Source organism: Neurospora hispaniola (genome assembly GCF_033458365.1).
Source record: "Neurospora hispaniola strain FGSC 10403 chromosome Unknown B0T23scaffold_2, whole genome shotgun sequence".
NCBI lineage: Eukaryota > Fungi > Ascomycota > Sordariomycetes > Sordariales > Sordariaceae > Neurospora > Neurospora hispaniola.
Genome location: NW_026944407.1, coordinates 1,978,877 through 1,992,426, shown reverse-complemented (window position 1 = coordinate 1,992,426; position 13,550 = coordinate 1,978,877). Strand labels below are relative to the sequence as shown.

General features: G+C 42.5%; 1 protein-coding gene across 1 annotated transcript; it reads right to left on the bottom strand.

The window, feature by feature from the left end:
* Positions 1–6,955: 6,955 nt before the first annotated feature.
* On the bottom strand, positions 6,956–12,876 carry B0T23DRAFT_426295 (uncharacterized protein; the record flags this gene model as incomplete). Its single annotated transcript, XM_062839973.1, has 2 exons — positions 6,956–12,325; positions 12,415–12,876. The coding sequence occupies 2 exons, from the start codon at positions 12,874–12,876 to the stop codon at positions 6,956–6,958; spliced, it is 5,832 nt and encodes a 1,943-aa protein (XP_062695414.1).
* Between the last annotated feature and the right edge of the window lie 674 nt (positions 12,877–13,550).

The following is a 13,550-nucleotide window of genomic DNA, read 5'->3' as shown; positions in this document are numbered from 1 at the left end:
ATATTAATTTATAATTTCTATTTGGCCCGCTATTTAGGAGTATCCGGAGGAGGATAATTTCTATTTAATACCGAGGATTTTGGATATTTCGTCGGTAAAAGTCAATATAAATTAGGGACCTCTATCGTTTACAACTTTTTTAGAGCAATTATAAATTTACTAAGGCCCGTAATAATAAAAGTAAACGGTTTATTTTATAATAATAATATCTTTGTAAGGAATATACTAGGAAGCTTTCGATAATTAGTCTATTATAATTATTATATTATTATATCTCCGCTTATCCTTAAATATACTTTTAAAGTTAATTATAATATAGTACTAAATACGGTTAGGGACGCCGAATAAGTGCAATTTTCCGGGGGTTTTATTTCGGGGGACCTTTAATACCTTATAAGTCTAATAATTATTAATAAAACAGTCAATATCACTAGATATTTTAACTTACTAATATTATTATAATACGAATTACTACGTTTTATTCCTTCCCGGGTACCCGGTAATAAATCGAATATAAGCCTTATAAATTAAAATTCAGCGCAAATCTCCTTCTAGGACTACTAAACAATTATCCTTCTTCAATAGTAACCTATCTTCTCGTAGGCTAAATTCTACGTCCCTACCTTTAACCTTAACTCAATAAATAAATAAGGAAGGATCTTCGCAATTTACCTTTAAGAGGGTATTTACTAACTCTATACCGAATAATCTTAAAGGCTCCTTATCGTTATTTAGAAGGTACAATTCGGATACAAAATTATTAATATTATTATTTAATATATCCCCTTTATCCCTAACGAATAAAAATACTCCTTCCTAGTTTTAATAAAATAGTTATAGCGTATATTAGTCCTTCTTCTTATCTTTTATAATTCAAAAGTCCTCTAATTTTTTTAAAAAAATATTGGTAGTTACATTTTCCTTTCCGGGCCGATAAGTGAATTTAAAGGTGTATTAGGATATTAATTCTACCTATCTAATTTAATAAGAATTAAATAATCTTTTTATAGAGAAGTATTTTAAAATTTAATAATTAGTAATAATAATAAATAAATATATATTAATCAATTCTACTTACTATATCGTTAGTACCTTTATAACTACAAATAATTCTTTATTATAAATAATATAGTTCAATTCTACCGGGAGTATAGTCTCGGAGAAGAAAATTACTAGGTATTAATTTTTATCTTCCAATTGCAGTTAGGATAATATTCTAGCGTACACCCTATTAGAGGCGTCCGTTTCTATATAAGTAGGTTTATTGTAGTAGAAGTAGGTAAGAATAGGTATTTTTAATAACCGTTCCTTTAATTTATTAAAAGAAATTTAATACTCTTTAATCTATTTAAAGGGGATATCTTTCTTAATTAAATAGGTAAAAGGACGGATTACCCGACCGAATTCTCTTACAAATTTCTAATAAAAATTATAGAAACCGATAAAGGATTATACTCCTTTTATACTAGTAGGCTCCTTCTAATCGTATACTACGGTAACCTTCTTAGGGTTTATAGAAATATTATCTATAGAAATAATAAAACTTAAGAATTTGGTTGTAGTAATATGAAATTCGTATTTCTTAATATTGGCTTAGAGTCCGGCATTACAAAATCGTTCTAATACTTTTTTAACATAAATTTCGTATTCTTCTTCTATTTCCGAGAAAATTAGAATATCGTCAATATAAGCGCTATAGAAATCGTTAAAATACCCTATTAAAACTTTATTAATAAATTATTAAAATATCGCTAGCTTATTAATCAGCCCAAAGGGTAGGATTTTATATTTATAAATACTATAGCGAATTCGGAAGGTAATTAAATCTTTATTATTTGGAAATATCCGGATTCAATAGAAGGTTTAATAAATATTAATTTTAATAAAGATTCTAATTTTAGAGAGACGGGCAATAGTTTCTTCAATGAAAGGTAAGGGGTAATAATCCTTTTTTAAAATAGCGTTTAATTTCTAATAATTTATATAGAAATAAAGGCTACTATTCGCCTTTGGGGTAAATAAGACTAACATAGCCTAAAAAACCGTATTAAATTCTATAAAACTTTTATCTAAATTTTCAACAATATAGTCCCTATAGGCTTCCAACTTCTCGAAGGACATTTTATATAGCGGACTATAATTTAAATCTTCTAAGCAGGCGCCTTTATTTAGGGGGATATAATAGTCGATATCCAATTATAAATCGGGGAAGACATCTAATTTAATTTTATTAAAAATTTTAAAAAAATCGTAATAGTAATTGGGGACTTCCTTTAAATTCTATTATTTTAGTTCCTCCTTGTTTATTTCTAAATAATTAATACTAATAGCCTATCGGTCCTCGATAAATCAATCCAATTTATAAAGGTTAGTAATATCAATATATATTTTTTTAACTATTTTATAGAAGGGCTCCACGCTTATAAAGACCAGATTTGTAGGGCGATTTTTAGTCTATTCTTAATTATACTTTAAATAATATTAACTTTAGGCGTTGCGTAGTGGGTACGGGTCTTAGGTCGATTCGGGCTTATCTTTGCGTAGTAGGGTTTTTCGAGGGAATTCTTCCAATTCCGGTAATATCTCCTCTATCCATTCGAAAAATTATTAATCTATATAATTAAAGCAATACTTAGTAACGTCCGGGGATAGGGAATATAATAACCGGTATTATAGGATAGAGAGGGGGTGCTACGAAGAAGTTAAATCGGTTTATTTAGAATTTATAAGGTACTTTAATTTAATAATCTTAAATTAAATAGTTTTATAATAGTCCCAACTATTATATCAGCGTTAATCTTCTTTTTATATTAGGAATTCCTATGTATCTACATCTTTTTAGAAATTCGGATATTTAATAGGTTCCGATTCCTTATTTTTATTAACTTTAAGATTATATAAAAAATTTTATTTCTAAGACGAAAGAAATAATAAGTGCGAACGGGCTGAATTAGTAAAAATATTATTTTAAATTAATTATATATTTCTAATAATTATATTGTATTTTAGATTGGGAAGGACAATAATCTATTAGTTAAAGACTTTATAGTTCTAAATCTTAATATACCCCTTAAGGGCGATTTCAACGGAATTAAGTTTTGATTTCTTATAGGGCGTAATATATCTAGGGTTGAAATCATCATATACAAATAATTTTAATAATTTCCGTAGTTTTCGGGCGAAAGAGAGGTTTATAATAATATAAATATTAACTCCAGTATCGATAAAAGTATTAGGAATAGTAATAGCAATTCTATTGAAAATTATACTATATTTAATGAGAAAGGAGGGCTTTCTACTAAGATAATTGCGAAGATTGAAATCTAAATATTAAATACTATTAATATTAATTATCAATATACCCTAAGGGGAGTTTTGTCCTAAAGTAATTAATTTCCCTTAATGGTATTAATTTCTTTGTCCAAGGGGGAAGAATCTTCGTCGGAAATTGGTATATTAAGTAATTCCTTAATATTAAAAGAATCCTTACCCTAAATAATATTAGTAATAGAATTTAAATAGGTATTAAATTGCTTAAAAAGCTTCTCTTTATAGGGGTACTTACTACTTATATAATTCTTCTTATAGTAAGAGAAGCAACGACCCTCTTAATTAAACTTGCGTATTTCCTCCGGCGATAGTCGTTCGAATACTTTAATTTTAAAAATAGCCTTAAATATGTCTATCTCTTTAGAAGAACCTATAGTGCAATAGAAGCCTTACTTACCCTTACATTAGCAGTTCTTTTAAGTATTTATACAATTACCTTTATCTAAAGAATTAAATAGTAAAATATAATTATTAAATTATTTTAACGAATTTAAATAAATAAATTCAGCCGCTTAACGGAATTCCTTAATAATCTTCTAACAGAAGTTACTCTTCTATTAATTATAAAAGCGATGGTATTAGCTAACTAAGTATTAGAAAATATTTTTAAAAGTTTAGAAACGTTTACCATATTTTATTTCTAAATTATTAAATTTAGCGAAAATTTTCTCGTAAGTACTATAGTCGTAGTATTCGTTCCAAAAGTACTTTAGGAGTTTATTAGAAATTATTAGACGATCGGGATAATTAGGGTTTAAATAGGGTAGTAAAACTTAGGCAGCCTTACTAACTAATCGATTAATAATATATTCGAACTTTTAACAATTATTATTAAAGTAATCAATATTAACCTCGAATTTGGTCTTAATCTAATAGAATTAAATATCGAAAGTAACCTTATCTTCCTTATTATTATTATAGAATTTACTAGTATTTTCTTCCTTAATTGAACGTTTCTTATTAATAAATTAAATAATAGTAATAATAGTAAGGGTATTAGAATAGGAGTATCTATTATAATTATTATTAGGGGGAGGACTGTTCTTTAACCTCTTAGAACCACCGGACTTACTAGAATCCTTATTGGAATTATCGGAATCCCTATTACCCAACGTAGTCTTTCCTACGGTATTAAGAACGGCTTTAAGGGACGCTAGTAAGTATCGGTTCTCTTTCTTAAAACACTGGTTCTCTACGAGTATTTATTAAAAATTTATATTTAACGTATAGAAAGAATTACCGACCGGAGGGTCCGGGTCGGTACTAGCAATTTTTTTAGTTAGGTCCACCGTAATAGAATTAAAACGGTCGGCCTAATTCTCTAAGGAGTAAAGATTGTTATTAACCTAATTAAATATTTTAATAAAATTATTAATTTATTCGATAGTAGTTATAAATAAAGTAGTACGAACCTATATTTCTAGAAATATAACCTCGGGGGTTGTTTATATTATAGTAGTAAATTAGTTATATATTATAAGGCTGTCGAAAAATTTAATTTTAAGGTCGGTTTTACTTTTAAGGATTATAAGGGTAAATAGTATAAAAGTAATATCGTTGTAATATATATAATCGAGGAGAGTGTTAAATCGCTCCTTTAAATTGTAAGTAGGGACTTCTTTATTAATAAAGTAATAGGTACGATGAATAATAGATTAAATATAGTCGAAGTAGTATTTATATAGTTTCTTAGGGGCGAAGCCTAATAAATCGAACTCCTTATTATTATCATTATTAGTATTAATAGTATAAAAAGTAATACCCTAATAGTCGGGGCTATAGAAATCATTGGGTTCTAAGGATTTATATTGAACTTCGGAGGGGAGTAGTTTACTATCTTTAGGCGTATACTTTCTTAGAACGCTAGAATCGAAATAAACATAACGCAACTACGCAGCTTCAATATTATTATAAGCTATTATAATATATATAATTTTCTATTATTTAGTAATTAGTAACCTAATCGATAATCGGTTCAACTCCTCTTCGGAAATCCTTTATTAAAAGGCGGAGAGGGGGATCGTAATATACTAAATATTTAATTATTAGCTTACCCCGTTATTAATTCTAATTATTAATCGCTACATCGCTACATTATAATTCTTCCTTAAATCTCTTCTAATAGGATATTTAATACCGTCCCTAGTAGAAAGATAAGTCGTAAATAGTGTAAGAGCACGTAACGGGCGAGGCACAACTACAGCGTTATTAACGTTCAATATAGAATTTACAATTAAAGAGTAAAACAAAAGGTAAGAGTTGTACGCGCAGCTGGCGGTGGGAGATATACTCCCCGAGCCAGGTCTGCTGCGGCCCACTCATCCTTATCTAATCTACAACCAATCACAGTCATTGCATCCGACCGTGGATTCCAGTGCAGTGCCTTGCCGTGGCATGACCCGTCTGACTGGGCCATAACAATATCTTTCTCGATATAATAACGGCTTTTGTTACGAACCCAACTAAAGTGGGTTACCTTCTAGAAGTCTATTAAGGTTAGACCTTCCCTAATATTAGGGGACGACGGCATTCGAGGGACGACGAAGTATTTAGTATATTTAACGAATTGCCGGGCGTTAGCAAAATTATCTATAACGTTTAATAAGAGAGAATTAGAGAGACGCAACACTACGAGATTGTTATTATTTACTTATAGATAACGTTGATATCGCTAAGCAGAACCTTCTGGGGCGCTATGGTGTGTGTGGGTATGGGATAGGGATTTCTATAGTACAATAAAACGGTACCCGGGTTTCCTAGTAAACCAGGGTAAATCCCCCCGGTCAAAAGTACAGTAAAAAAGGATAGATTTACCGTTGTCCGACCAGAAACATTGCCCTCCACGTTAACTACCATACATTTCAATGTACAGGGACCGGTCTGATCCTGCCAGCTACCTGCACAGATCTGCCATATACCCGGCGCTCAAAGAGGGAAGGTAGTTTGCGAGTTTCGCGAGACTCTACGGTAGGTAATTTTTGTTTTCTTTTTCCTCTTTTTGCATATGACGGCAGTTGAGTTCCTTCTGTCTTCATCGGCAAGCCCGTATCAGTTTCGATTACGGCTTGCGTGCAATCTTTCCACTGATATCCATTCCTTCGGCTCTTCTCTTCCTATTGCTATCCTTATGGGTTACGAGAAGTATGTTCATATTGGTCGCCCGGAGAAGTCCATATCCACCCATACACTCCCAACTCGTCATGCATCTTGGGTAACACTTCTCTTCTCATGTTCAGCATACCTCATAACGTTCCCAATACCTCTAACTCGGGGTCTTTTTGTTGATACACAACATACACACATCAGTTTCATGACATCACAAACTATCATCACACAACGCTTTGAACGCACAACACAAGTTAACACAAGTCGACATAAACATGTCAAAGAACCGCGAATGATGATGAATGGTAGATGATACAGGCCTTCCCGACTATGTTGAGACCGCCCCCTCCACCCTCCCCCGATAACGCCGCGCTTGGATAAATTACAGATATGACCCCAAGAAAACAATCATAAAGATAAGGAAAAATGTGGATAACGATGCGTTGTGTTATCTCTAGCTGGAGTAGTGTGTTTGGAGCGATTCCACCAGGTTGCGCCTTTTGATCACTGCTAGAGGTATCTACTGATTCACAGACCGGGAAAGTGGACGAGGGGTAGGCTCTTCATCTGCTTCGGCAGCCTCCTCATCCACCTTTGCTAGTGACAATTGGCGCGGTGTTTGCTCAACGTGGCAGATTTTCCTGCCCTCAGTCTCAGGCCTGAGGTCAGGAGGCGTAGAGACAGTGGCGGCAGCGGCTTCCTCGTCTGCTACAGTTGTGTATGGAGCCATTGTTGCCGCTGCAGTATCGACAACCAGTGGAGGAGGTTCCATCTGCACGTCGGTGGTGGGAGTGACAATCTGGGCTGTTGGTGGCCCGAGCGTAGCGCTGCTGGCGCCCTCAGAGTCAGCGGCAGTCATGCTATCATGGCTGTTTGCCCGCATCATTTCAATTCCCAACTTCGACGATGGTAATGTGGATTTAGGGCGATGGTGCTTGGCAGGATGCGGTTCCTGCCCGGTATTCGCCTGGCCAGCACCAAGCTCCTCATCCTCGTCATCGGCAGAGTCTATGCAGCCCTCAAGCCTGCGCTTCTCGATGGACTCTCGCCTTGCTCTCAACTTCTCGAGTGAGCGCTGTGGCACTGGACCTTTCGTTTGGCCTGCCGAGTGCTCCATCTGCGCTGGTGCGGACTGCTGCGTTAACAACCGTGTATGTACTGGTGGTTTGGATCCATCATCACTGGCAACTAGGACCTCCTCTGAGCCTGAGATACCTAGCCCACCTTCACTCCAGTCACCGGTGGCCTTGCGGCTAACCACTACAGGAATGTCGTCTGTTGCAACAGATTCGGAGTCACCGAATGTTGAGCAAGTTGATTCCTCTTTGACGCTACCGCCAGAGTGGACAGTATATTTTGAAGACCCGGATGCAGAAACAGGGCTGTCTTCCAGGCGCAGGCTTTCTTGCCTGAGACCGGACGGTACAGGGGGCGGTAGGCCCAGTGACAACATCTGGGCCTGACCCGGCGAAGCGGGCTTCCACTGGCAGAAAGTACTCAGGACCTCACTTAACTTCGAAGAACTAATCGGCTTCTCTATAAGCGAATCGAAGTAATGCGGAGCATGAAGTTCCTTAAGATACGCCGTGATAGCAACGATGGGAGTATGATGGTTTTTGTTCTTCGTTTCGCGGACCATTCGGGCAACGTCAGAGCCGTTGATTACTGGTAGTTTGAACTCCATGAAGATGATATCGAACTTGATGTCGCTCAAAGCATATCGGCAGGCTTCCTGGCCTGTTGACGCCGAAATGGTCCGACAACGGAGCTTTTCCAAGAGCTTCTCCATTACCATGCGAGACACTGGGTGGTCTTCACATATCAAGACATCTAGCGGTCGAAACATGGGACCATCCAAAACCTGCGACATCCGTCTGGAGCTTTGACGCCGGCGCTGTACCCGAAGAAGCGCATTCGCCTTATCCCCCTCGGTGTCGGATGACGATGGCGACATATCAAAGACCTGACTCCTGCGCTTATGGTGAGCCAGAATGTCGGCGGATATCGGACTTCCACTGCCTTCTTGAGAACCGACAGTCAGGGAGCGAGCACGACCTGTTGCTGGACCGCTAGTATTCCGAGGACTTGACGTTAATGCGTGTGCAGGAACAGTCCTCTGCGGAGATAGAGGTAAAGGAGGCATGACGAGCCGCCCGTTTGACGGGGAAGAGGCAGTAGTCGTTGTGGCCGCCTTCTGAAGAGTAGGTGGAACACGTATCCCTTCCACCGTAGATTGAAATGATCCCGATTGGTGTGAAAGGCTGGATGAGTTACTAGACGCCTTGCGTCGACCTTCCGCACCTTGGCCAGCCACAAACGACACAAGGAGAGGTGAGGAAGGTTGTGAAGCTCTGTTTGGAGAGTTTGAGTGTCCAATACCAGAAGGAGACTGAGGACGCTGAGATGCTTTTGCAGCAGAGAGCGTCCTTTGGACGGGGTTGGCGATTACTGGGCTGCCTTCCAAGGCTCCAATCGTGCCAGGACTGCTGATAGAGCTCAATGCTCCAGGACTGATGGGCTTGGTCTGAGACTCCGCAGCCTCTGCCCGTAGTCTTTGTATGACATCCTTGTTCGCCTTCTCGAGAACAGCCAAATTTTTGAACGAAAAGTTTCCGAAATCATCGGCAGCAACTGGCTCGCTCAAGCGTCTGCTCTTCAAATCACGGACATGAGGGGGGATGTGAAGCGGCATCAAACCTCGTTTCACGGTGTTGATGTTGGAGTTGACCTGGGACCTAACCTTCGCCAACGCATCATGCGGCCTGTTATGATAATCAGGTGCTGGGGCTGAACTAGGAGGTGAAGACTGATCTTCCATTTCTTCAGCGAAGGACTGGAGGACGGCGCCACGTGAATCAAAATATTCAGTATCTTCTGGATGCTCAGGTTGAGGAACGAACTGAGCATCATCTTGCAGCAATGTCTCCCAATTGACACCCTCGAACCACGGATGGCTACGTATTTCTTCACCTCCTGACTGAAATTTGTCTTCGCGGTTCGCCCCAAGCCGCTGATGAGGATCCGAGCACAACAACTTGTTGATCAGATCCTTGGCCTCTGAAGAGATTTCCATATCACTGTCATCAGGGAACTCCAATTTACGTGCCAGGATGTTCCCAAAGACTTGTTCCGCTTCAGGTGCATGGAAGGGGGGGATTCCATACAAAAACTCGTACATGATGCATCCAACGGACCACCAATCACTTGTCTCGTCTTGAGGCTCTCCCCTGATAGTTTCTGGGGCTAGGTAGTCGGGTGTTCCAACAAAACGGCGATTGGTATCTTGAGGGTCGAAAAGCGCCCAATTCGGCGGGGGCATATGAGGCTGTTGTGGAGGAGTACCTCTGTTGGCGTCTATGTTGCTTTGCGTGGTTGCGTGGGAGAGCGAGACGAAGTCGGGGGTTGTGCCCTCGTCGGTTTCGCTACGCTCGCCAGGAGACTGAATGGCTTGAGGCGGGACGGACAGGGTGTCGTTCAGGGACAGATTTGGAAGCATATGCGACAGTGCTTCGCTACCGCCACTGTCACTGCGGTTCGCGGATAACCGCCGAGGTTCTTGAGATAACACCCCGAGGTTGAAGTAGGATGGCTGTCCTAGACCGGCACCATAGTCGCTCGGCGTCATTTGTGGGGTCGACAGAGGGGAAGGGTTGCGAGCATGAACGTCGAGAGAAGTGGAACGAGATGATGCGATCGAAGAGGACCGAACAAAAGGGCCTTGCTTGAGCAAGTCCGGAGCTGCGTCAGCGCCATTGTTAAGAGCACGCTTCTGTCGACCAACGAGACCCATGCGCGAGAGGCCAAAGTCAGTCAACTTCAGGTGTCCCTTTTGGTCAATAAGCAGATTGTCGGGCTTCAGGTCACGGTGAACGATGCCCCGACTGTGGAGGTGTTCGACACCGAGAACAACCTCACCGAGATACTTCTTCACCCAGTCCTCGGGGAGACCCCCCAGTACTTTGATCAATGACGCGCAGTCGCCACCATTCAAATATTCCATGACCAGGTAGAGGTAGTCCTTACTCGAAAACGTCCAATACAGCTTGGCAACAAAGTCGCTTTCGCCCTGCCACATCATGATGGCACGTTCTGCCTTGACATTGGTGACCTGGTTCTTGGCTACCATGTCGGCCTTCTTCAAGACCTTGATCGCAAAATATTCGCCGGTTGACTTCTTCTTGGATAGATAGACGCTTCCGAACGCACCCTTGCTGATGGGTTTGATGATCTCGAAGTCCTTGATCGATGGAGGAACTGCTTTGGCTTGCGGAGCGCCAACGACCGCGCTGAGACGAGGCGAGGGTGGGGGTTTGAAACCAAGATCCCCGGTTGATGCAGACACGGCTGCTGAGGATTGTCGCCGGTGATGATGGATACTGGGAGGGGTTGGAGAAGTAAACTCACTACTCGGCAGCATCGGTGATGCTTCGGGCGAGACCAGGCTGTCAGAAGGGAAAGGCAAATTACGCGGTTTGTGAAGTCGGAGGGGTGACGATGGTGGTCCATTTCGCGACGGAGATTCTTGTCTTCGAGGGGATATTGTTCCTGGAAGAATGAGGCTCCTTCGATTACGTTGTCGCGAACTTGCATGCCGGCGAAGGTCGCTAAACTCAGACAGCGGCGATTCTGTTCGGGTTGGCATCCTCGAGGCGACAGACGAGGATCTGATGCTTCCGCCATCACTGTCGCCAGTGTCGCTTTCCAAAAGCATGGATTCTCGTCTCGATTGGGTTGCGCTGGCAAGGTTACCCAGTGTACCCCGATTAGATCGAGGCGTGGGACATTCCTTTGGGCTGCTAGATCGAGTAGACTTGATTGATATTGATAATCGGCGGCTGGGGCGCTCTCCCGAAATGTGGGCCTTTTCCAAAGCCATTGCCAGTGTCGAAGGAGCATCGAAGGACCCGGGGAATATCCCCTCCTCCTGTGCAGACGTCGCTTCTTCGTCCTCAGTCTGCTCGAAGTCCTCTTCTTCCTCCTCTTCAGTAGAGTCACTAAGTCGACCAGCGGCGATCTTGGCAGCCCTGCGCATAGCCTCATCGATACACTCCTGGACCACGATGGCAAATTCGATTCGAATCCTCTCGGCATACTCGAGAATCCTGCGATGGCGGAAGACAGCTTCAACCTTGGCCTTAGCAACGGCCTCCGTATCAGTACAGAGCAACGCAAGACCTTGTTCTTGCTCGAGTGTGTTCGTGCCAGGTGTTTCCCATTGCATCACCTGGGAAATACGGCCCTCTGACTGGGGTGACTGCGTACGAAATTCAGCCGGATTTTGTGTGGTCTCCTTGATGGCAGGGGTGCTAATCTCGATCGCAGTGTCGCATAGATCAAGGAGCAGCTCAACAATTCGGGCTTGCGGCCGACGGATAGCAAAGGATCTGGCTCTCGAATGTCCGAATCCAGATGATCTGTCCCTCGACCGGCCGGAGTTTGAACTTGGCGATGATGTCCCCGGGGACGATGTCGTGGATGTTGGAGGACCAATGGGCATGCCTTTGTACTCGGCAATCGGCAAATTGGCAGGGTCTCCAATCAAAGTGCGGCTATGACGGGCCTCGAGGGCGTCGAGTACTTTGACAATGGCGTGACGGTGATCAATCAGACTTTCCTGGGTCATCTGAACATCCATTTCCGCTCGATGCTCCTGTAGACACAGATCGGTGTGCTTTTCGAACCACCAAGGCGGGATCTGGCGTTCGCAAATACGGCAGAGCACTGGCGCTGGTGGAGGATGGCCATTTGGGTCATCCAGTCCGGACTCTGCAAGTTGGGTAAGATAGCTAGCGAGAACCTCAGCTCCTGAGCCGAGAGATTCTACGATAAAGGCTGGTAGATCGATTTTGATCTCACGCGGCGCTACCCACGGCCGTATCATCCACATAGTCTGCAAAGGATGATGGAGTTAGATCCAGTTGGTTTGCCGGCTCCCCTAACACATGTCCACTTTGTAAAACATGATCGGTGTTCACTTACATGGCTGTCTTTACCAGATGCACCATCATAGACCATGATACCTTGTGCTTCCACGTCGATAATTGTCGGCTCCTCTGCTTGCTCAGGCGGGAGTAGCCGCGACAGTGGGCCGACCTTGACAGCAAAGCGGATGAACTTTGACTTTGAATCGTCCCTTTGCATGCTTTCGATGACATCGGCAAAGATGGACTTGTTGTCGCTGACGATCAGGTCTGTGATAGCAGTTCCCGTAACTTGTTCGGGTTGGGTTCCAATCACATCAACCCACGAAGGGCTGACCCATCGGATAGTACCGTCCAGGTTGAGGTCCATGATGACGTTTAGGGTCTGTTCGGCGGCCTCTCGAAGGTCCTCTCTCTCCTCGCGGATATTCTCGCTGAGTGATCGCTCCATCTTGCCAGTCCTGAGCGACGATACGGCCGGCGGAGCCAGCAGGCTCGGGGCCTTGGATTGTTCCTCCATGATGACTGAGTTGGACGACGGGGAGGTCAGGTTATTGTAGAACCATCTGAAACGATGTTAGGGTGAGGCGATAAGAGGTCGGCAGTTTTCCAATCTTTCCAACAGAAGGACGCGGCGGCGGGCAAATTTCCGTGGAAAGGGGGCTCGGAAACTGAGGAGGTGGAAGCTGAGGCTAGACTCGTATGGTTGGCGTGCGTGCTTCTCGTTGTCTTGTCGAAGGACGTCCGGGGTGGAGCCGAGGGCTGTCTGGCAGACGTGCCAGAGCTAGAGCGCAGCAGAAGCCTGAGACATAATGTGTTTTCTTGACCTGAGTATGTCGCCGTCGTCTGATGCGCGGTGGTCTAGATGTCGTCGGAATGCGGTAGGCCGGTGTTCGTGGTCGTGGTCGGGCAGGGTGGGAGGTTGAGGTGTCGTTGAACCGTGGTTGTTGGGCCAGCGCCGAACGGTGCAGGTTACAGCAGTCGCAGGACGGGAATCGGACCCAGGCGGGCGGTGGACTGACTGGCGTCGGGTAGACCGTCTTGCGTCAGACGGGATGCACTATGTGTGAAGGCTCCAGTCGCTCAGCACGTGAAGGCGGGAGAGGCAGTATGGACTGCAGAATCGTGAAAGAATGGACTGAGCGTCCTTGCACGACCTACTAGTCGAGCGACGGTAGGTTGTGGTGATGGTGG